The sequence below is a fragment of the Opisthocomus hoazin genome, chromosome 18 (genome assembly GCF_030867145.1).
Source record: "Opisthocomus hoazin isolate bOpiHoa1 chromosome 18, bOpiHoa1.hap1, whole genome shotgun sequence".
NCBI classification, from domain to species: domain Eukaryota; kingdom Metazoa; phylum Chordata; class Aves; order Opisthocomiformes; family Opisthocomidae; genus Opisthocomus; species Opisthocomus hoazin.
Window position 1 is genome coordinate 15,505,663 of NC_134431.1, and position 24,108 is coordinate 15,529,770.

General features: G+C 42.8%; 1 protein-coding gene across 1 annotated transcript in view; it reads left to right on the plus strand.

Annotated features, from left to right (window-relative positions):
* The window catches only part of CDH4 (cadherin 4), a 461,186-nt gene that overhangs the window by 286,775 nt on the left and 150,303 nt on the right, over nucleotides 1-24,108 (plus strand). Inside the window, exon 4 of the mRNA XM_075438458.1 lies at nucleotides 11,493-11,669. Within this exon, the coding sequence (XP_075294573.1) occupies nucleotides 11,493-11,669 (177 nt within the window). The remainder of the gene's footprint in view (nucleotides 1-11,492; nucleotides 11,670-24,108) is intronic.

Genomic DNA, 24,108 nt, shown 5'->3' on the forward strand with positions numbered 1-24,108 from the left:
ACCCAGCAGCCGGCAGCTAAGCCCTAGACAGCCGCTCGCTCACCCCTCCTCTTTCCCTACAGTGGGATGGGGAGGAGCAGTGGACAAAAGGCAAAACTCGTGGGTTGAGATAAAGATGGTTTAATAAGACAACAAAGGAAATACTAATAGTACTTATAATGCTAATAATAGTAATGATAATAACAAGGATAATAATGAATATGCAAAACAAACTATATACAATACAGTTGTTGCCACCCAGCGACCAGTTCGCAGCCCCAAAGAAGTTCAAACTCTTGGCCAAGAGAAGATTCAAGGTCATGGAAAATGAGAAGAGCAGATAGCTTCCTGCCCCGCCAGCCGACCCCCTTTCGTAAACTGAGCATGACATTTATGGTATGGATTATATCCGTCAGCCAGCTTGGCGATCTCTCTGGCTATGCTCCCTCCCAGCACCTGCACACCTGCTCATTAGCTGAATATGAGAAACTGGAAGAAGTCCTTGATTTCACTGCAACAACTGAAAATGTCAGTGTTATCAACATTCTTCTCCTACTAAATCCAAAACACAGCAGCTGCTGGGAGGCAAATTCACTTTATCCTAGCCGAAACCAGGACATTAGCGAATGCTTGGAGATAGAGGATATATTCAGTACACGTAGCATGCCAGTCGTCTGCCAGGGACTTACTGTAGAAAAAAATACTGTTTTCTTTGAATCTTGTTTATGTCAACCTAAGTTTCTCATTGTCTTAGCTTCTCAAATTCTGAGCATGGAGGTATGTAAATTTTTGCAATGTTAAATCACTGGGAATTGTGCAATTAAAATCTTGCAAATATATGGTTATGCAGCTGGTGGTTAAAACGTTGAGAACTACTGTCAAAAATCAATCCTCACTTAAGCCTAGCTTGTGTTTTATTATGTCTCATCTTATTTTGGGCTTCTTTCATAACGCAGGTATGAGTCCGTAGCCATACAATAGGAACATGAAAAGCTGATTCTTACAGCCAGGTTTGTGGTGGGTTGTTTTTTATTTAAACCATTTAAATAATCATCTCTGGCATTTTACCTCGCTGAGATTTTAAATTCCAGTACAGCCTTTTATTGCTGATCACAAATACAAAGGTCTCTGGGCAGGGAAAGGCTTACTCAGCACTGATCTTGTTTATGACCTCGGTTATTGTGCTGGCCAGGATGCTCTGCGCGGGGCCCGGGCTCGATGAAGATGTAGCCTTCCCTTGATGGAAGAAAACAGCAGCTTAAGTGGGAGTTGTGTTTCCAGTGCTCCTTGTCTTCCTGACACTCTCAAGTGGGTGCACCAAAAAAAGACAAAGAGAGCCTCCACATTTGTTCCTTCTTCTTCCTTCCTCTGCAGTGGGATGAGATATGTGGCATCAGGGTGATGGAGTTTGCTCCATCAAACTGTGTTATCCCCAGAGAGGGGCAGAAGAAATGAGACTGTATTTGTCATCCTGCCTTTTTCTGGCCATATTTATGCACATTTTAAGTACTGAGTCGTTATGCTGGGGCTGTCCTGTTTGACTGCCTCTGTGGGGGATCCAAGGCAGTAACTAAGTCCAGTAAAAATGGCAGCCAGCATCATTTTTATTTCTGTATCCTCATCAGTGAAACAAGGCCTTGACTGACCATGGTCAGTGAGGGTAGATACAGAGATTTCTGTTTTCTGTAGGTGACTTGTGAGACGTTGTTTGGGGTTTTAACAAATCAGATCAGTGGAAAAGATAAGTAAGCAGATAACTAACAAATTAATATCATATAATTGTTACCAGTGGGGCTGCTTATGTTAATTGTGGAAGTCCAGTGCAGCCGTGTCAGGTGACCTTGTCTGACCTCATGCCTATGTGAATTTGAACATCTTGCGTTTAATGATCGCATGAGATGAAAGTGATGTTTGTAAAAACACGTGAACTTACTTGGCCTGATTTTCAGGTGTGTTGAATCACATTGCCTTGCACTGAAGCCAGGATGAGATATGACATACAGGTGCTCATTGCCTTGGAAAATCAGCCCACTATGGGAAGTTTCCGAGTGCTGCACTTGCTGCATTGAGTTCTGAAATAGTCAGCGTCTTACCAAGGGTCAGGCTCAAAAGCTGTACTAGAAAGATCATCCGTAAGTGAAATTCGCTCCAGATCTGTCTTCCTTCAAACAAAAAGAAGTCCTAAGGATTGAACTGCCTACGCAGAAACAGTTTTTTTCTGATAAAACAAAACCCTTGGACTGCTGCGTACTGCCTGCCTGTGATGTGTGCCTTGCCCTTGCGAGATCAAAGCCTTTGACCTCTGGTTTCACATTCTTTGTAGTTAACTGCTGAAGTCTGACTGCCACTTCCAAAAAAACATTTTGGACTGAATCTCCTAAAAAACCCTTCGTTGCTGTGGTAATCCGTTGACAGTTGCGTGTAAACAGGAGTTTGAGTAAAGACAAAAATTACTTCATGCAGGCACGTCCATTAAAATAAACCTTTTTTAGGGGCTGTGAGTATCCACCTGTCTTTTCTTTGGCCTGGCAAGCTGAGAGAGCTTGGCAGTTGCAAGCGGAGGGTGAAGAAGGGCTTGGGCTCCTCCTGAGCTCTGGAGCCAGGTCATGGTCGGTGACCGTGCGGCTGCACCCTGGCAGCGCGGGCGGAGGAGCGAGGAGAGCCGGCCACGCTGGCCTCGCCACCAGCCAGGAGGGGACCTCGAACGCTGTCTCCGTCCAGTGAAGCATTTAAACACACTTTAAATTTCATCATGCAAATGGAGATAAATTGAATGTGTTCACATGTTCAAATGTAAGCGTTTGCTTAGGTGCACTCCAGAATTAGGGAGTAAAAGAACAGCCTTTTCTCAAGAGCCTCTTGAAACAACCAAAGGATAACTTGAAAGGGCAAACTCGCGCGCTAGCGCTGGGGAGAAGTACCAGAATGAATTACTTTGCTTTGTGCTGAAGTAGCAGTGGTACTTGTGATCTCTTAAATCTCTTGTGATCTTTTTACTTGCAAACATTATGAGGAGAAGGAATATTGTTACATTTAATTCATTATGATTATTTTAATTCATGTATCTTTTGAACCTCCTGGCTTCAGAAAAATAAAATGAGATTAAAATGTTTCACAGGCTTGTTAAGGGGTAGATTTGCTCGTGCTTCTTTCTGTGATGAAGAACAAGTGTAGTGGGCTGAGTTCTAGAAGCAAAAGAAATGTGTTTTGGAAGAATTGTTCAAATTATTTGCTAAAACTTTTATCTGGGTAGAAGAACTCTGCTTGCTAGCCCAGATATTTCGTATGTTTTGCTCAACAACATACGTGCAGAGTGAGAGACCTAATACCAAGCTGCAGTAGCGGTTTTTACTTTACAGTATATGATGAGATCTACCACCTTTATTCCTGTCCTATAGGTATCTGAACGGGAAGCAAGTATGTATTATTCTGTAATTTAATAGCCATGCTCTTGAGAAGTACTTGTCGTTCTGAAGCCATTGTGTATGGCTTCTTCCAATTATGAGAGTGACAGTAACTAGAAGATAGAAGTGTCTTTTTGTAAACACTAGAAGGTAGAGTACAACAGTAATTTAGATGTTTCTTAAACAATCCTACCTAGGAAGCACTGCAAAATTAGATCTTACAAAAGGGAATGTGAAAAGGTCAAGTTGATGTGGGGAGCTTTACAAGGAAACAGCCTCATCGGAACTTTTCATGTTCGGATAAGATGTTCAAGCCTTAAAATGAGAAAGAAAAGTACATCGAGAGCTGTGCTTTGTGGATGATGTCATCTTCTGTTCCTTGAAGGCCCTTGTAATATCCAGAGCCTGAGCCTGACAATGACAAGAAGGGTATCACAGACGCGTGAAACCTGTGGAGACGGTAAAGGATTCCACCAAGGGCAGATGGATTTCTTATGTACCTGCTTTGGTATGTGATTCTTCCAGAGAATGGGAGAGGAAGAGCATCATTTGAAATCATGAAAGCAGCGCATGGTCCAGGAGATGCCTCTAATCATCCGTGCAGTGTGGTACCGCAGAAGAAGTTTCAACGCAGCTCTGCCTTTCCACCCCAGCCGAAACTTTCCTCGCCTTAGAGATGCCTTTCGCATTTCATGTCTGCTCAGTAACGAATGTGAGCGTGCGCTGCCTGCGGCTGTCCTTGCTCTGCTGTACAAAGGCAAAGCATATTGATGTGCTCTGGTGACTTACCAGATTTCGACTTAAACCGGTGATAATTTACCAAGCGTTTAGGCAGACAGAAGGTGTGAGTGCAGGTGATTTTGGAATTCCAGTTAAATTGTACTGGGAAATCAACATCTTCTGTCCCCGCGGAGGTCCCCTGCTCAGCAGCCACCTGAAGAGCCATGTTCTGGCGCAAGGCGCGAGCTGGCATGTTAGCTGCAGTCTGCGTCTGCAAGATCCTCATCTGGGCCACAAAGCTGGTTAGGGTTTCTGATCAAACAGAAAGAGCTGTATTTGGTTTTTTTAAGTAAGAGTCTTCTGTGGCAACCTTGTGGGTTTTGCCGAGACCTAGTGAGTGTTTCTTTTCTCTGGAGCCCACACTTAACTTTGCATTTAATTACAGTTACCCACTAAGGGCCCTGATGCATTTTTGTACAGAAAGGAACTTCTCCTGCCTGACTTACAAACCAGAGCCTTGTGTTCTCCCTATTTAAAGATTTCCTGCTTTTACCTGCTATTCCTCTTCAGCCTTCTTCTTGCTTTGTAGCGCTACAATGCTAAGGAACATTTTGATTCCTCGGTCACAGTGAGCGCATGTTATTAGTTATATCGGATAAAATTTTCCAAAGTCTGCAAAGCCAACTAGACACCTAACAACCTTAAATTTGCGTGCCTCCATCATTTTTCAGCTGTCAAGGAACAGTGCACAGAAAGGCGGTTGCTCAGCGTTGACTGCGGGCTCCTTAGGAGAAGGGCACTTGGCATGGCCAGTGCGTGCGTGTGCATTTTACAGGGCTCATTCTCCTCCTCTGAGGGCAGTAACTCGGTTAGATTTTAGTCAAACTTTTTCTTCCCTGTCAGCTGATGTGTTCTGGAAGCTCATGCACTTGCCAAATCTGACAATTTTTCTTACTAATTGTCTCTAATGTGAACTGCTCTATGCAGCCCCACTGCTAGCCGATATAAAAATAAAAGTAATGAATTTTTCCTTAACTAGCTGATTTAATTAAAATGGTTTATACTGTAGTTGTATGGTTTCTATAAATGGAGAGGTAATTTTGTTTAATGAGTTCTTAACCAAACATAACATTCCTGACAAAGGTCACAAATGCTGAGATTCCACTGTTTGCTTTTGTAAGTCGTGATGATCAAACAGCTTGATTTGGCACTTGAAGTATCCTGTCAGGATGGGTTCCCTCCATTCCTGTTTATGCCAGAAATTATTAGTACAGTTTTAGGAGCAGAGGGGGTTCTTCTCTGTATCTGAACACTGTTCATTATCTTTAAAGTGGAAGTCTACTGCCAAAATCATGTCTTATTGTCAATTAGTGGCTTCTCTGCAAACACGTTAATTTAATGCCCCTGCTGAAGAACTGCGCACACTGGAACATCTTGCTGCTAAAGCAGTAGTTTACAGAGCACTTCGACACAAATCATTCATGAAGAGCAATTTATGCCATGATGGTAACGGGATGTGATATGAAGCTATCTTTGATTAAATTTACCACAGCTTACAACTATTAGTAAATAGAGCTAATATAGATAGTCATAAAAGATTTCTGGAAGGTGGATAAGGAGAAAAACAGATTATGGATTCCTTACCTGCATGGTTCCCAAAGAATAACTTCACATCGATCGACTATGATAAAAGAAAGCCTGACATAAAGAAGTCTGATCTTCCTAAAACTATTTTTTTCCCTGTCTCCCAACTTTTACGAATTCAGCAGTGACCTAAATAGAAAAGAATCAATTACCCTAAAATAAATAAATTTGCCTTTTGTTCTGCAACCCTTTCATTATACTGTATGAGAACACAAAATGCAATATCTGTCTCTGCTAAAAGATCAAAAACTGGGGAAACAGTGCATTTTGGGAAAAAAGGGCTCGTTCATCCTCCACTGCCGTCCCTGATGTCAGCAAAATGTTGTCTCCTCAGAACAGAATTCATGCAAATGTTTATTTTGCAGCGCTCTCATGTTCCCTTTGTTAAAGAACTAAGCTATATTTTCGTTGTCTTATTTTCTGTTTGGTAAATATCATTTTCTCTTGTCCTTTCTGCAGCTACCATGGAAACAAGCAAAAATGCTGCAGATTAAATATTTTTAAATAGGTTTTTTCCTTGGTAGAAAATGGTACCGGTATTCCAAATGCGTATTGATATAGGAGATGAAGGGGAATATGTTTGAGCAATGGACTGAAGGTGGCTTTGTATCCCCTTGTACTGATAAAAATATATTAAAAATACGTAGCCTCAGTTAAGCCCTAGAAGTGACACTAGCAAGAGAGCAAGCCAAGTATTACTGCTTTTCTGAAAAATGTCTAGTGTGAAGTGCTAAATATCCTGTAAAAATAATGAGGCTGGCATATAAATAAAACACCGGATGAATCGTAAATAATTTTAATACTTGGGAAATAAAAGCCTTATTACCTCTCCTCCCATTGCAGGTACTTTTTCTTCCAAGTGCAAGAGGAACATATTTTAGTGCTGAACCTAGAGCATTTCGTTTTGTGGATTGAGCCCTATAAAATTAATAATCTCCAACAAACGTACCCTAAGACGCACTGTTATTTATATGCAGAGAATGGTGGCTTATTTACCCAAACATCAGAGTGATCCAAAATGTTCAGCTAAGCAGGAACACAAAATATGATATTATATTATGTAAATGGGTTTGTGATACGCTCTGCTGGATAATAACTTCCAGATGTCTCTGTAGCCAGAGGCTGACGGATATCAGAGGCAGGTTGGCTGGGAGGGGACACGTGCCAGCTGGCGAGCCCGGCTACTGCTAAGTGTAGCGGAAGGTGAAAGCTGGTATTTCTTCACACTCACTGGTTTTATTTGTGGACTAGTGAAAAGTCAGTGGCTCGCAGCCGCCTTTTCAGGAGCAGGATAGGGCTAGAGGGGCTACAGGGATCCCACGTGTCCTGTTCTTTCAGTGAATTCTTTTTCGACCTCTTTTGTGGGTAGGGGTGGAGTTTAGTCCGAGTCTCCCAAGGAACGGAAGGCGGGCAAGCTGCGGGCTGCCACTGGCAGGAGCTTACAGACTAGCTGGATGGCTTGTCTGACTGCTCTTTTATCGCCAGCGCTGGATGCAGATAAGGAATCTCCCTGAGCTCTCAACGTCAAGATGTAAATGGAGTTACTCAGAGCACCATACAACCGCACCAGTCTGCAGTAAGGTTTCCTGAATCTGTTTGGTTTTAAAGTCTGATGGTCCCTTAGGGGTTTAGCCACATGTCCTCTTCCGAATGCAGCAGGTTGTATTCACCATCGATAAATGCAAAGCTAGACTGAAAAGGGACTGAAAATTTCTTCTGGAGGATGCCGTTGAAGGTGCTGACATGGACTTCAAGAAAGCCCCACACTTTCTGTGGAGCAACCTTTGTGAAGAAAGATCTTTGTACAATCATTACAGATAAGACTGCGCCTCCTTCAACCTCGCCATTGCTTTGTGAGAGCTTGGCCTGTCATCTCAGTGAAAGGTTTACAGTTGACTTCAGCATGTTTTTAATTGACTTTATTTGATAGCCCAGAACACCCCAAAGGAGCGGCAAGGGGAATTGTAGGGTAGACTCTGCCACACTGTACTGGAGTTAATCCTCAGCTCATCAGTGTGACTTCTGATCAGACTCAGGGAGGGTGGTCTCTGAGAGACTCTTCCCCTGCCCTACAGCTGCTCACAACAAATATTGTAGTTGCACTTTTCAGAGAAGGAAGTATTTTATTAGCAGAAGACGCAGAGGCTGCATGATGGTTTGCCCACCTTGGTGATGTGCATGCATATGTCGCAGTGGTGGGCCACAAGCCCACTGGAAGAGACACTGGACAACTTGGAGCGAAGTGTTGATCCCAGGTTTGCAGAATATAGGCTTTGAATAACGCAGCTAGCACGGCACACTTTGAATTGCTTCATCAGCAGGCTTTACAAAATTTGGCCCTAATGTGAATACTAAGGCACTAGATCATAGTGAATCCGAATTCGTGACAAATTTACATTCTAACATGGTCTTTTCTCCTGTTGTTTTTCTTCAACCCACACATTGTAATCATTTTTTCTCCTTGAACTTGAAGGTTTTCATTGGTTTTAATTCAGCTGTATTTCTCTAGCTTATCAGTGTCCTAAAGTAATAGACAGGCATAATTACTGAATTATCTACTATTTTATATCCTCGTTTAATTATCTGTGTATTGCCAAAGACCATGCTCACATATTCCATGTTTGGTGTTTGATCCTGTTGTAACGAATTACAAATGACACTGTGTAATTTTCAGAACGGAGAGTGGATTTAATTTTCCACCGGGCCTGTGTTTCATGGACTGGCTTCTCTGTTCTGCTGCAAACGCCTGTCGTCCTCTTGCCGTATGCGAGAGGGTGATGGCACCTCACAAAAGCAACGGGAGGGAAACCACCCTAAAGCAGTAGCACTGAAGGTGCTCGATTTGGTTGTGAGAAGGACTATGGACAGATTGTGTTCCGATGACACTACAAAAGGCAGAGGAATATTTTATCTTTTGAAAATGTCTTCCTGGGATTTTGGAAAGCATATGGCCAGGGAGGCCAAGGGAGAAGGAGCAGTTGTTATCTCCGTTGAAACTGTTATTCAGCAAAAACAGAACTGGAAGCTGTATTTTATAATTAATTTAATTTGGTGTCACATTCTGCTTTTGAGTTGAACTTTAGATCCTCGCAAACTCGAAAGTACAGGAGAGTTTTCTGAGGCTCGCAGTTAGTCGTTTCTGTTAATCCAGAGATGTTCTTGGATGTTTCAGTCAGAGATCTGAATAGTTCTGGCATTTGTACTCACCAGACTTTGTTACTGCATTTGTCTCACAGATTTTAAACAGCAGAAAACATGTACAACGTATTTAAACAACACCAGAGAAATTAAGGTCATGAGAATGCATCGTCAACAAATGAAGATAAAAAAGAGCTGTTGTTTAAAAAAAAAATTGTTGTTGCAAGACGCTTTTGAAATTCTACATACCAAATTCAGAGTCATGTTGATGATTTATTCTAATGTAGGAAAACATCATCAAGAGTGACAAGCAAGCTAGTCACTGTCTAGTCACCTGCCAGCAAATATTTCATAAAGACTAAAAAGGCTGGTACTGCCTTGCTGAGCTGACACTAATTATTTCAGTATACATGGAGCTTTGGGATTCGTGTTAATTCTCAAGTCTGTCTTTAGTTCAGACTCATTCCACTGTGTAAACTCAGCAGAGCACAAATTATTTGACCATCCTTTCATAATCTGTCCCCACGCTCACTTGCCAATTATATAAACTGATCCAAATACCTGCTCTCAAAGGATCCCCATTTGGGAATCACAAGCCAATTAAAAAAAAAAGAGGATATCCACTTTTCTGTAGCTCACGTCTGGTAGTCCTGTTTCACGTTGGCATTTATTTCTGGGTATCTTATTCAGATAATGTTGTATTCATCAGTGTTCAGAAAAGATACTTTTCGGGTGAGAAAGCCTTCTTAGATGAAAACTCAGTCATATATAGCATATTGCATCCCATGGGAAGGAGGAGCTCAACAGTACCTACCGATATCCTGAATATCCCGAGAAAGTCTCCCGCTGTTGCATCATGATGCTGTCTCTTTGTTCATTACACCCTTAAGCGAGTATTTTTAGAGCAACATCTAAATATTGAACAGAGGTGTAGTGATCCTGCAGCAGCTTAGTGGGTATGCTTGCTGAGGGTGTATAAAGCAGCATTCAGGCGGACACAAAACAGCAGTCACCTTGGCGGCAGGAGTTAGCGTGAGAGAGGGTTTGAGAAACGTGACTATCTGTGTGACTGAAAAAGATCGCATTTGTCTGTTCCATGAAAATTCAGCTCTGGAACTGGCTCGTTTTTAAGGTTTGCAGTAGAAATAGCTGCATTTTTGCACAACTGCTGCCAGCCGTTGCAACCAGTGGATGTCTGCCCTGCACAGGTAACGCAGAGCGGAGCCCCGATCGAGCTGTATGAGTTGCTGCTACCCCCAACTCTCAGCATCCAGAAAGTCCACAAGGCTTTGGACCCAGCACTCAGTTCTAGATACTGTTTAGTTTTCATACACTGTGTGGTTTTGAGGTGACTGCCTGCTTCACTGCACTTCCAGATCAGGAACTGAAATGTGCTAATAGATGGATTTACATCAAACCCTCAGCAATGATTCCCACTGAAATCAGTGGCTGCAGATAACCGCTTGCAAATGTTTGTAGGGTGTTTGAGTTTGTGCGTCTCCAGTAAGACTAAAAGTGAGTGTGGCGTAAAATTGCAAGAGCCTGAAAAAATTATTCGCTAGTTCTTCCTATGGTGTTCTTGAGTTTTGGGGTGTTGTTTTTTGGGTGGGTTTTTTTTGAGAAAAACAGCTGAAAATTGTAGAATGCAGAGAATAGTGACCCCACTGGATCTGACCCCAAATGAAGAGAAAGTGGCTTACAATCTTTCTGATTTATGAAAGTTTAAACATTTTCTGGTGGGAATGCGGGTCACCACATGGTAATAAAAGCTTGTCTTTGTTAGTTATCTTTTCTGCGGACTTTCCAGAAGTAAAGCCTGGAATCCTAGAAGACTACAAAGTATTTAAGTGTTGGGACTGGGTAACCTCTGAAGAGCTTTTCTAAGTCTACGTTTCATTGATTCATCTTTCTGTAAGGCAGTAATTTTCTAATAATGAACCAGACTCTTTAAGTCCAAACCACGGTCACACCATTTCCATTTGTATGCCATAGCATTTTAATGTGTCCAACACCAAAGTATGCCATGGGCAGAATCCATCATTTAAAAAACAAATCACAAAGGACTCAAAAGCACCCCAAATAATGAAAATTGTTTTCAAGCTGTGATGTGTTACACTTCCCAGGCTGCGTGGGGAGATGTGGTTTGGGATATGTCTACAGAACCACAGGCTGCAGGCTACTGTAACCCTGTTAATGCCAAGGAGCAGGGTAACTTCATGCTATAAAACTGGGCCTGTGACCTACGCTGTAAAGGAATTCTCTCCCATTTTTTGTGTTCTGGTAGGTTGCATTTATTAGAAATTTGCAGAAACCTCTTTACCCCAATGTGCCGCTTAATCTCCCTGCAGCTGGTGTAATGAAGACGATATATTCTTGGAGGCGTCTTGATTTGAGAGTGACAGCTCCGTATATTTGTGAAAATGAAGTGGCAGCAGAGCTGCCAGTAAAGCATATTGTGTCTTTGTGGTGCAGAAATATATCATGTTGATAACAATAATTTTCACAGTTACATGTGACCGTTTGCACACAGGGAAGCGCCGCTCTTGGGAGAAGTCCTAAGAAGCGGGGAAGAAACTAACTGGTTTTGCTTTCTTGTTTCCAACACAGCCCAAAGGAAGGAGGACCATGCCCGGAGAACCGGCGCAGCAGCAAAGCGACACGCTGCTCCCGTGGCGCCAGCATCAGAGCCCGAACGGCCTGCGGCGGCAGAAGAGAGACTGGGTCATCCCGCCGATCAACGTGCCGGAGAACTCCAGAGGACCCTTTCCCCAACAGCTGGTTCGAGTAAGTTAGAAAAACAAATAGAAATAATAATAATAGTAGTAGTAGTAATAATAATAATAATAATAATAATAATAATAATAATAATCATCTTGCAGCAGGTCTAGTGAACTAGTAGGTGTGCTCCGAGCTCATGGCTTGGGAAGTCTGGGTCGAAGCACAGGCTCTGTGCTCTTCCTCCCTCCCAAGAAAAGTTGCCTTTTGCTGGCTGCTGAAGCGCTGCTTTTCCAAAGCGGCTTGCCCCAGATTTCCCTCTCCCATCTGAACGGCAGCCTAATCGCCTCCTTCCAGCCAGTCCCTCAAGAGACGCCGGCGTTGCCGCCAGCGTGGCACTTTGCCCATGCTGTCATCCCGAAAGCGGCTGCAGGTGTGAAGCCGGGCTTGGTGACGCCCGGCGATGAGGGGGTGCCGCATCCTTCCCTTCCTTCGCAGAGCCGGGGTGCAGATGCGTGGCGGGGCTTGAGGAGCTTGGCTGCCTGCCGCCGCTGCAGATGGGTCCCTCAGCCCCTGTGCGTGCTGGTTTCTTTCCTTACAAGGATGATCTCTGAGATCAAGTTTACCCATGTTGTTTTCTGTGATGATTATTGGATGACAGGAGAAGAAAAAGAAGGGAAAAGGGACCTTTGACAGACACATTTGGTTGATATATCGCTGCTGTTGATAAGTGTTAGCAAAATACACATACTTGTTGCTATTCCTCTTGCGGGTGCTGGTTTCAGTTTTTGGAGCAGTAGAAAGATGAGCTGTAAAAAAAGAATCCTCTGGCAGACTTTTTCAACTCTTCCGTTGGAAGAAAATGATGACAATTACAAAATATTAGAACTTATTTTGAGCAACAGTGGTGTGTCATTGGCATCCCTTCTCGGGAAGTTCATCTGGTCATCTTGAAACAGAGCCTGGATTCAGATGTGTTGTTGTCGTTACCTGCTTCACACTGATTAGCTGATGCTCTTCTGCACAACCCATGTCTGGGAGCAAAAAAGGAGCTTGCTTAGTCCGTTAGAAGTTCAGGTGAACATTGCAGTGACTCACGCGATGACTGAAGGTACATGTTCCCAATCCACCAAGTATTGGGTGCGCTTGAATTGCAGGTGTAATTTCTTTGTGCAAATAAGGAAGTAGGACAAGGAATAGAAAAGTACCAGCTGGGAAGTGTTTTTGTCTGTCCCGGAAAAACAGGGAGAGAAGCCAAGGAGTCTTTGTGTGGTCAGTAGTGCTAGGTATGGCATGACTCATTAATGTGTTGTCCTATGAAGCTGCACAAATGTCTAAAGAGGAGAATAACCTGATGTGTCGAAAATATCTTCCTATACCAGATTAATAATTTAGATTAATGCCTGAATAGCTGTGAAAAATCAGCAGAGTACTTGCAAAATGAACTTATGCCCTGTCCCATTCCCTGCTGATTTCTTTTGAGCTTTGACTAGATAGCAAGAGGACAACTAGGCACCACCTTGCCATGGCAAATTTGCTGATTTATAAGGACTGAAATCTTTGTGGCACGTTTTCCCCCTGCAGTCTGGAGGTGAAACAGAAGGACTCAGGAATGCAGAACTCCAATATTAATGAAAGTGACAAATAATAAATTTTATATAGGTACAGAAGAATTGATATTCATCACTTAAACTACCAGTAACCTTGGAAAGATAACCTAGCTGATGGAAACACAGAGCTCCCAGACTGTCAGCGATGTATTCCATTGCAGTTTTTAAGTACAGATGCTAGAGGAAACACTGAAAATGAAGTGAGAAATGGGGTGGGAAAGAAAGAAATGACTTACAAAGGGCTGCTTTCGTTTTTACCTGACATACAGAAAGTACCATAAAGACAGGGAAGATCATACATAGAGCGCAACTTGATTAAGCGTGAGACCCCTGATGTTTCACGCTTGGGTTGAGCTTCTGTTCATCTGCAGCATCTGGCTCGTTTGCTGGCCTCTGAACATGAAGCCTGGGTGATTCCTAGCAGGAGTTACAGCTTCCCTTCTTAGACTTTGCTCTTTAATTATCCAGAATAGGACAAATCAACGTCTTCAAAGACCAGCACTATCTGATTATTTCCATCCGCATAATCGTCAGATTGCCCTGGAGCATTCTGCTGTCTCCTAGATCTAGGTAACAGTTTTGATCTGATTTCCCATGCTTTTGCTTACTAGGCAATGAATATTTTCGCGTCCATCTGCTCACAAACATGAGCTAGAAGGGCGCATGTGAAGTTACAGCTCAGAGCCATTTGTACGCAAGGAAGTCTGCACAGTTCTCTCTGCTCGCTAAAGGAAAGCATTCAAACCTAACACTAGTTCCTGGACACAGAACTTTTTTTGGTCTGGAGAGCCCTGCTTGAGCTTACATTTTATAGGTATAACTAATGAAAACCAGTCCCTTCATTATGATATCTCTGGTTCTGATTGCCTCCAAGGAGAGGAAGGGATGGCATGAAAAATCTGAAGATTACGAAACCAGAAAGCCCTACCAGAAGTACAATTTCATAGTACCACTTGCTGTTTGCGTTTTTATAGGTCAGACTAATTTGAAATGCATAGGCAAATCTTTCGGGTTCCCTCCTACTCCTGTTTCCTATTGTGAAGGTAAAAATTCCATTTTATGGAAGTTGATTAGTTACTTGTCAGTATTTTTAGCAAGGCTGTGCCTGAATGAAGTTTAAATCATAGCAAAGGTGAATGCAGCTTGATGGGAGCCACATACCTCGAAATGCAGCCCTATCTGGTTCAGCTGGGATCAACTATAATTCTCTGCTCATTAAACCATTTCATTCTGATAAAATACGCTAAATGAAAAAGTTTTTAGAAAAAAAGGAAAACGTCGCAACATTATCCCTGCCAGGAGAACCCTTTGTTAATTACAGGGTTTTTTCTTTCAAAGGAACATCCGTGTCTGTTCATACACATCAACCGCACTAACTAGGAAACATTTTTAAGACAAATAATATGTAAAAGAATAATAATAGGAATTTCTGATTAGTTTCGGCTACTGAAAATTCTTGCTTATTCCTCAGAGAGTTTCAATACACCTCTGACATGTGTAAGCTAAAAATAATTTTTATTGGTATAAAAAATGTTTTGTACATGTTGGTTTTGTCTTTGAGCTGAAAAAACAGGTATCAGATTTTATTGGCATATGTTTATTTATTTTGCAAACATTTAGGAAAATCTTCGGTTTAATTTCCTTGTGCTTCACTTCCACCTTTGTATTAGGAATGATATTTTACATGCTGTGAAATATTTTACTGTAGTGAGGATAATTTCATTACTAATTGTCAGGTACTCTCATTATTGTAACTACGAGGTCCATAAAAATGCCTGTTAAAAATACAAAAACAATGTGAAATCCCCCTCCTTCCCCAAGCAATGCAGGCACACTGATCAACTAAGATAATATATTAAATAGTTGTGCTGTTGCTGAGTACCATCTATTTGCTCAGTGACTCATCCTTTTTAGCTACATGTGTAGCTAATTCTTAATTATCTATTATCTAATTATCTATTAGCTAATCTTGTATTTCATCCTCTTTTGAACTTAAGAAAGTATCTCAGTTTTGGATCCACAAGCAAGCCTCTGCCTTCTTCTGATGGGAATATTGACTCAGTTTTCAAGGCTGAAGCCATGGCCCATCTCACTGGGATGCATGAAAATCATGCATTTAAAAGACCAAAGTCCTGTGCAGGACTGGCCTTCGATCATAGCATGCTTAGATAATGGGCTCCTCTATCAGCCACTGACACCGTGTTCACCCTTAGCAATGCCCCAAACTTCCAACTTCATCTCCAGCACCTTTCTAGACCTCTTAAGAGCTGCCTGTCTCTAACTTGATCTGCACGGATCCTAATTTTTCCAGCTTGCCTTTGTTAAACTTGGAACTGAAAAATGTGTTACTTGCCCATTAGATCTCTTACGATAAACAAGTTGTTCATTCTCATTACACCAACATGAAAATCCACTGAGGATGACCGAGACAGGATCTTGATGCTCTTACAAACTGCCTTGATTGCATGCTACAGACACAGCATGCTCTCTCAATAGCCGAGCACTGGCGATCTCAGGCACAAGAATACTAGAAGTAATCTAATGTGTATGACAGGGAATAAGAGGGAAGGATGCATTTTATGTAAATTTAATCAGAAAGTGCTGAAGTGGTTTGGAAAGTTGGCGGAATATAATATACCTGCAGATTCTTCCGTTGCTTCTTAGCAGAGGTGTCGTTGATTGGTTGGGTTTCGTGCAGCACGGTGAACATTAATGGAGTGGAGAGCTCTTCCTAGTGCACTAGAAAACCCCACAGTGGATTCGTGGGTGGGTTTAGCACATGTTATGCTATACACTGAAATTGGATACTTAAGACAAAAAAAGTTGATAGCACACTCAAGAGCTCCACACCCGATTTGTGTGCCATAACCCATCCTGGCGCAGGAAGTAGGTGTAGCGAGACTCCGGAAGTCTAAAATCCCGGTGTAGGAGATATACATGAGGAGCTGCAAAATCCCTGCCAGCTTGGACCATCAGCCCTCAGTACTGCCATTTCCGTCGCTCATCATGACTATTTCAGCATGCACCTTTGCTTTGTTTTAAATAGTTTTATTGTAAGAAATCCCTCATGCCTCCTCTATCAACCACGTTGCTTACTGCTGTGAAATTGGCAGTTCAGAATCCATTAACTCCCAGCTGCAAGACAGATGGCATCTGTCTGTGGTGAGAGAAAGTTTGTTGAGAAAAGGCCTTGCAAATGCTTCCCAAAGGACATCAGACCTTACTTTTCCTGAGAGAGACGCGGACAGCCTTGATTACAAATGGGCCTAGATCGTCCTAGTTCTGCATGGGAACAGGTGTTTCCTTGCCTTACCAACCACAAAAAAGAAAAACAAAACCCCGCTAGCTCTGGCTCTCAGTACATCTCGTCTTTGCGTGCTGAGCGTTGCCAGATGAAGCTCAGACACTCTATGTTTGGTCTTTCTTGTGACCGTCAGACAGAGATCAGAAGGAGCAAGCCCAGAGGGCGGAGAGGGGCTGGGGCGTTGCGCACGTGTTGCTGCTCTGGAGAGGCACAGCCTTTCTCTGAAAGCTGCTTAGAGCATGGTAGATTGCAACAGCTCTTGGCTCTGGACTGTGATTTCACGCCAGAAACCAACTGGACGACAAAGAGAGAAGGATTAGCAGGAAAATGATAAGTTAAGCATTTGTGTTGCCGGGGTCTTGGCGCTGATATTGATCTGTCCACTGCGTGTGTGTTACCACACCAGGACTCGGCGCACTTGAGTGGAGAAAGGGAAATACAACACACTGCTACTTTCTTGACACGTCCATTTGAAATGTCTTATAAATGGGCAGTTTAAAGCAGGTTCCTAAACATATACCACACAGTATATATTCCTCAAATTACTTTTCCTTTGTTTGCCTTCTCCCTGTTGTACAAGGATGTCGTTCTTCATCTCCAGCATTTCACAGGAACAGAAGGCCAGATCCTGACGTAAATTCATGCGTCTCTGCCAAAGCTGGTGGGGCCACACCAGCGTACACCATTTGGGAATCTAGGTCGAAGAAAGCAGATGTCCAGTGCTTTATGGGCTTTACATGCATGCACACACACAGCGTTATGGATTGAAAAGTGCAGCTACAGCATAAATGCTCCATTTGAAATTCTCTTACAACAGCATTCAAGCCTATACTGTAATTATACATATTGTATTTCCTTGTATTCAGACCCATGGGGAATTTATATTGTCCTTGCTAAAGCCAGAGGGACTGAAGGAAAGCAGTCATTTAATGATTCAGCTGTCTTGGGCTCTATGATTTAATCAATCATATGAAAGAAATTTTTAGATTCTTTGTGTTTAGAGTTCTCTTGTCTGAGCAGAAAATGTTCCCTTTTTGAATTGCTTTAATAGCTGTATTTATGCAGCTGAAAGTTCCTTAAGAAATGAAAGTAAAATCAAATTGCTGAGAATGCCTAGATAATTTATCAGAGAATATTCAATTAGAATATATTAATATTTTAGATTTCCATCATTAATTTAATATTCAGAGATTTAATTTAGTCATTGAATTGCTGTAGTGCCATGCGTGGGTAGATTGTTAGGCTGAGTGCTTAAAACACCTGCCACAAATGGGTGAATCTGACTTTGATTCCCAAGAGCACAAACGCCTTTCTACTGACAGAAGTCTTGCAGCAAAACTCAGGCACTAAATCTTGCCTATGCTCTGCGTTTTTCCATAATTGCAGAATGGAATAGTACAATCTTCTAGCAGAAATAAATGCAAGAGCCTTATTTATTTATGCATTCAAATCCAGACTGAGGGGGAATTTGGTGCTTTGTGGTTCTGAGTTTGTTGGTGTATTACTGAAGAATTTCATTTTGCCAGCCCGGCCTTGTTACTTACTCAAGGAGAACCATCGTAAGTGAGGTTGGGATTTTAAGGTGATTGACACTTTGCAGACAAATATCAAGGACTCCCATTGCCCAGGTCAGCTAAAAATACTGCCCTTGAGATTTTGCCATTTTCCAGGATGCTTTGGGAATAGTAACAAGTGGAAAAAAAGTCCAACTAAATAATAAAAAAACATGAAATCATAAAATGCCATGTGACTTGGAAGTGATAAATTTCCATCAAATATAGTCCCAGTTGCATGAAAGAAACGGAACCAATTTTTAATTTCTCACACAATATAAAAACTGAGATTCTCAGAAGCTGTTGGCAGTAATGAGACTGCTCCCCCTCTGATCGTGAAGTATCAGCATGAGCTTTCAGCAGTGTCAAAATTCATTGATAATATTTCTGATTTTCTTCAGATTTAAGGAGAATCTCGGGATGTTACTTTCTTGGTTGATTGTTTACAGTACAGGTTAAAGCCAGGTCGGTGTCCAGGTGCCATCATTACGGGATCAGGGTTTGTGCTTGGCTTCTTAAAACTCACATCCGTGTACGCAGATGGTTACGTACCGTTGGTACAAATCCGGGTCAGATTTGTGCTACTACATTCCTAGGAAGGAAAGCCACCGTGCAGCTACCACTGTTGCAAGCTTGAAAAAGGGAGAAGTTATGAATGATGAAGGACAGTGAAAGTCTGGGGTGCAGAGAGTCAAACTGAGAGGGTGCTGGGGTACCAGACCTTTGCTCTGACCTCATGTATGAGGTTTTAGACTGTTTCGCAGTCGTTCAGCATCCCCGTGAGGCCGTGGGGTGGGGTATACTAGTGGGTATTTCTGTCCCTAGCACCAACTGCTGCTTGTTAAATAAAAATGGTAAGTTAAATCCATACAGTCTTTGAGTAGGTATTTTTCTGTACAGGATCTGATCTTTTCAACCTGTTTGCGTAAGTGAGGACTGTCTTTCTTTCACCAATAAGAAATGGACGCAGAAAAGATGAGTGCCTTTGTTCAAGACCACAGAGCTGTTGCCATGGCCATGAGCAGCACTCTCCGGTTATCAGCACCTGGGCCTGTCCTTGGGTTATTTGAAGAATCTCGTAATGGACTCAGGTTTTATCGAGTGTTCTGAAATCTTTTGTTGACAGTTACATTCAGTCCCTTCATTTTGTGTCTAAGTTCAGCTGCTACATCTGTGCATTGAGTCTGCTAATGTACAGGCTTGTTTTTACAGTGATTCGAAGGCGCTTGTCTGCCACAATCCGGGGACTAAGCTGCAGCTCCCTTTCTCTGCCAGGTCTCAGTTGATTCCTCCACCACCAGACCAGTCCAGCCCTTACCTTCAGGCTCCTGCTCCGAGTTCACCTTGGGAGCAGGAAATGTAGGAAGCACAGAAGGAAAAATACCCCCCGCCTTGAACTGTCGTACCAGTCATGCTGCAAAATAGTTCATCAATCACTCCAAAGAGTATTTAGCTGTGATACCCCATTGCACATATTGCAACATATCATTACATCCCCATCCTCTCCAGAAAGTGAGATAGCTGTAATAGCCGCTCAGGATGGCTGTCATTATGTGTAGAGGCAAAGACAGGCATAGTCAGAGCTGATGTACACAGCTCATGAAAGCTATTGAAAATCTGTAAGGACAGAGTGTACACAAAAACAGTGGGTTAATTTGCTGAGAAAAAAAGCTTTGGTTTTACTTGTGCCTTTTCCAAAGAAAAATAGTAATAATGAAAAAAGCCGAGACACGAACAGAGACAAAGAACTTGCAATCTGCCTCTTTGCTGCAGTAGTTCATTATTGAACACTCATCACCCACATTAGTAATAGTTACTGTGGGACTTGGCTTCCTTGATGAGTTGAAACGGAGTCCCAAAGACATCGCGGCGCTGTGTGGGTGTGAGTTTGGATTTGCAGAATGATGGTGCAGATATAACCTTGACAGCTAGGCTGTTGCTGAAATTCACTCTATCAGGCTGGAATGAGATAGGAAGCAAAAAACCCATCCACGCTTTTTCTTTCCTTACTATTACATCTGTTCTCGCTAGTCTGCACCTCTGAAGAATTAAATTAAGCACCCTGGAATTTTGGATGTCAACTTTTAAGATTTTAGAGAATTTACTCCTGGGCTAATTTTAAGCTTTCACTGCTGCAGTTAATTGTTTTATTTAAAACTGCTGAGATTTTCAGTGATACAGGTGTCACCATCTAAATAATTCTCAGCTGTCTCTAACACAGGCTGACAAGAGGTGTAAGCCATGGTTAGAAGATGGGGCAGCAAAGAGTGGCTGTGCAGCAGTTTACCACTGTTCTGTTAAAGGCCCCATTTCTTTGCAATTTGCTCTTTCCGATAGCTGTTACTGTATTTGTAATAATTACCATATTTTTAATAACGTTTGTATTTCTTGCTAATTTCCTTAATTTAAAGGACATTTTCCTCCTATCCGAATAGTTAGACAAAAACAAACAAACAAAACCTTGGATTATATTAAGGGAAACATTTTGCCCAAGGCAGTTTGGGTATTTGCAGATGGTACTGAACATTTTGGCCCTTGTTCAGCAGAGATTTTAAGTACGTGCCTAAATTTGAGCCTTTAAGTAGCTCCAGTAGCTCTTCTGAGTCTATTCAGTGACTGGAAACTAAGGACACAAACCGTGCCTTACTGGATGAAGACCAAGCATTCAGCATTATGCAGTACCAACCTCTTTGGCCATGCTTATACTTTTTTGTAGATTCCTGATTTTGTTTAAATTTCTCTGTGTGTACAGCAAGCGTACAGAGACCATGCTTCCAGGTGTACACACACACCCAAGCCTGTATGTGTGTCATGCAAGCACCTTCCTATTTTCCTAACAGACACCAACCCAGAAGCCTGCCCTGAAAAGCCAGCCAGTAGACCTCGGTTTCCTATTTTTGGCACTAGGTAGAGAGATGAATTTCTGTTCCCTCCATGACCAGACCGAAATTCATGGTCCTCCTAAAATCCCCTGCATCAGCCAGGCAGGCTGAGCTCCCCCTTGAAGAGGGACGGGGGTTTGGCCACAGGTGTAGGAGGTTTTGTCATCCTCTCCGTGGAGAAACGAGGTGTGTTTGATTGCAGCTGACACTGACTGTGAGCACTCTCTGAAAAAAGTCTCTAGGAAGAGCCGGGGCTGTTTGTGCTTTTTTGAGGATGAGGGAGACGTGCTGACGAAGGACTTTGAGGTGAGTGACTTTTCAGAGCGTGGTGCAGGGCTGAGCTAGAAGCGGCTGGAGGGGAGAGCGAAGGAAGCTGCTCTGAGCAGAGCTGAAGTGTCCTGTGTGAAAGAAAGCAAGCTAGCAAAAGAGTGAAAAAGGAGGATTTGGTGTGGTTTGTGGTGTCATTTCGTATTGATGGAGGGCTGCTGAGCACACGCCCAGCCTCACATGGCCCTGGTGAGGCCCTGCACTGCGCAGGGTTGTGCTTCATCGTTGTTCTATTCCTGGACGTCGACAGGCAAGCAGGGGTATAGCAGCTGGGCTATGAGGACTCAGCATGGGCTATTGTTCCAGTAAGATGGTGTTTTTGAAAACTTTAACATAATGCCTGCAAGGGGTCTCTTCCCCGCCTCAGATCTGTGCATGGTTTCTGGGATGTGTGTGTACAGATATATATCATAGAATGGTTTGATTTGGAAGGGACCTTAAAGATCATCCAGTTCCACCCCCCTGCCATGGGCAGGGACCCCTTCCACCAGACCAGGTTGCTCAAACCCGTCCACCCTGGCCTTGAGCACTGCCAGGGAGGGGGCAGCCGCAGCTTCTCTGGGCAACCTGTGCCAGTGCCTCACCACCCTCAGAGTGACCAACTTCTGCCTTATATCTAATGTAAATCTCCCCTCTTTCAGTTTAAAGCCCTTATCCTATCACTCCATGCCCTGGTAAAAAGCCCCTCTCCAGCTCTCTTGCAGCCCCTCCAGGCACTGGCAGCTGCTCTGAGGTCTCCCCGCAGCCTTCTCCTCTCCAGGCTGAACAGCCCCAGCTCTCCCAGCCTTTCCTCCCAGCAGAGGGGTTCCAGCCCTCAGATCATTGCTGGGGCCTCCTCTGGCCCCGCTCCATCAGCTCCAGGTCTGTCCTGTGCTGAGGGCTCCAGAGATGGATGCAGGACTCCAGGAGGGGGTCTCAGCAGAGCGGGGCAGAGGGGTAGAACCCTCTCCCTTGACTGCTGCCCACGCTGCTGGGGATGCAGCCCGGGGTAGGGCTGGCAACACATATGCACAGATGTATATGAGATACAGCTGGAAAAAAAGTCATGCCAAGTATTCAGCCTTGTCGTAACAACTGCCTGGGCGTGCCCTCCCCCTGCAAAGCTTTACCCAAGTAATTCCACTTTGGGGATCAGGTTTTGGAGACCAGGGCTAGGCCCTATGACCAAAAGTTTCTATTGGAAATATTAAGAGACCATTAAATGCCGTACTGCTGGCGGGCATCGCTGGGACAGTGCATGTTCGTGACTCCTTTTTTCATTCTTCGTCTCTGCTCATTTTAATCAAAACATTACATGACCTGAGGAGGTACTTGTGTTTACAGCCCTTTCAGGCTGTTTTGCAGTTGAGTTATTTGATTTGTGCTTCAAGGCTTTGTGAGCTATAACATTTATTTAAGCAAATAGGCTAATTTTATTGTTGTAAAAAGTGGGGCAGTTCAAGGAAGGAGAAAGGCCATGCGGGCTTATTGTTTCTGTCTAAAAAATGGAAGGCACAAATTGTGTTCTGAAAAGATGGGATGTAGGGCCCATGGTTTGCCACTTTAGAGGAACTGACAGTCTGTGGTCCTCCAGCCGCCCCCTCTGCTAATGACACTCCTCGTCAGGAGGAGCAGAGGTAGAGCTGCGGTGCCCCATTACTACGGGACTAGGAAGAATTCAGTGGAAATGGCAAATTTGCCGTGTTTCTAAGTCACTGTGGAAAGTGTGGCAGCTACAAGGCAGTGTTCCTGACCGCACTGTAAGATTCGGAGTTATTTCTGAAGTCACATCACTGGAAGGGAGCATATTAGTGAAGAGAGAGAAAGAAATTAAGGTTAAGGATCTGCACTAGAAAGTGTTGCTAGTTAATCCACAGCCCTCTGAAGGGATTTCTGTGAGTTGGAAAACAAAAATAAATGTTTGGCCAGCTTACATTTTTCAATGGTGTGCTTTGCAGTGAAATGATGACACAATTTACTTACCAGTAAATGGCATTCAACTGCATCTAACAAAAAGAAATTAGAGTAGAAGAATCAGACATCATCAGAGCATATATCTTTTACAGAAGATTATAGCAGTTACTTATTATTTGAAAGCAAAGAATTGAGAAGCAAGGTGGCAGTTTTCTTTCAGTGATGGGAAATGCACCCTCTAATGTCTCCATGGAAAAAAGAAAATGCTGCACCAAAGCATTCACATTCAGCTTGATGGCAAAAACACTGTTCGTTAGCATCTGGTTTTGCAGGGAAACTCCTGTTAAGAGAGGAATTTAAATATCGGAGGAAGCATTTCCAACAACTGTCTGGGTTTACCGAGTATTTTTCAGACAGTGTTATGTTTATGGCGCAGATTTTTGTATGCTAAAGGAAAAGGCAATTCAAAATTTATGAAACAGCTGCTGTGTCTTTTGAGCACCTAAGGGACAGAATGACACAACATGTATGTATTTCTGAAGTCATTAAAAGAAAAAAAACTTTCTGGTATTCCTTTTGAACCATAACCCATGGTATCTGCAAGTATTAAACCGTTTTCTTATAATTTTTTAATTAGATGTGAATACAAAATTTAACGTTCAGGTATAACATGCTATTAGGAAATCAGCTCTTTTTCTTCTCTTTGTGTATCCATCCAGTTCTTAAATGTCCCCCTCCCTGCTCTTTTATTTTTTTTAACCTCTTGTTCCTAATGAGACTTCCTCCTTCTCCCCATGACTCTTTATGTAAGCTCTTGATTAATCAGTAATTAGGAAAGGAGTCATACTGATTTCAAGTCTCTAGTATCATACTCTCCAGCTGAAATTCGAAACTAAAATCTAAAGGAAGACCATAATGTCAATATTATATTATGTCTAA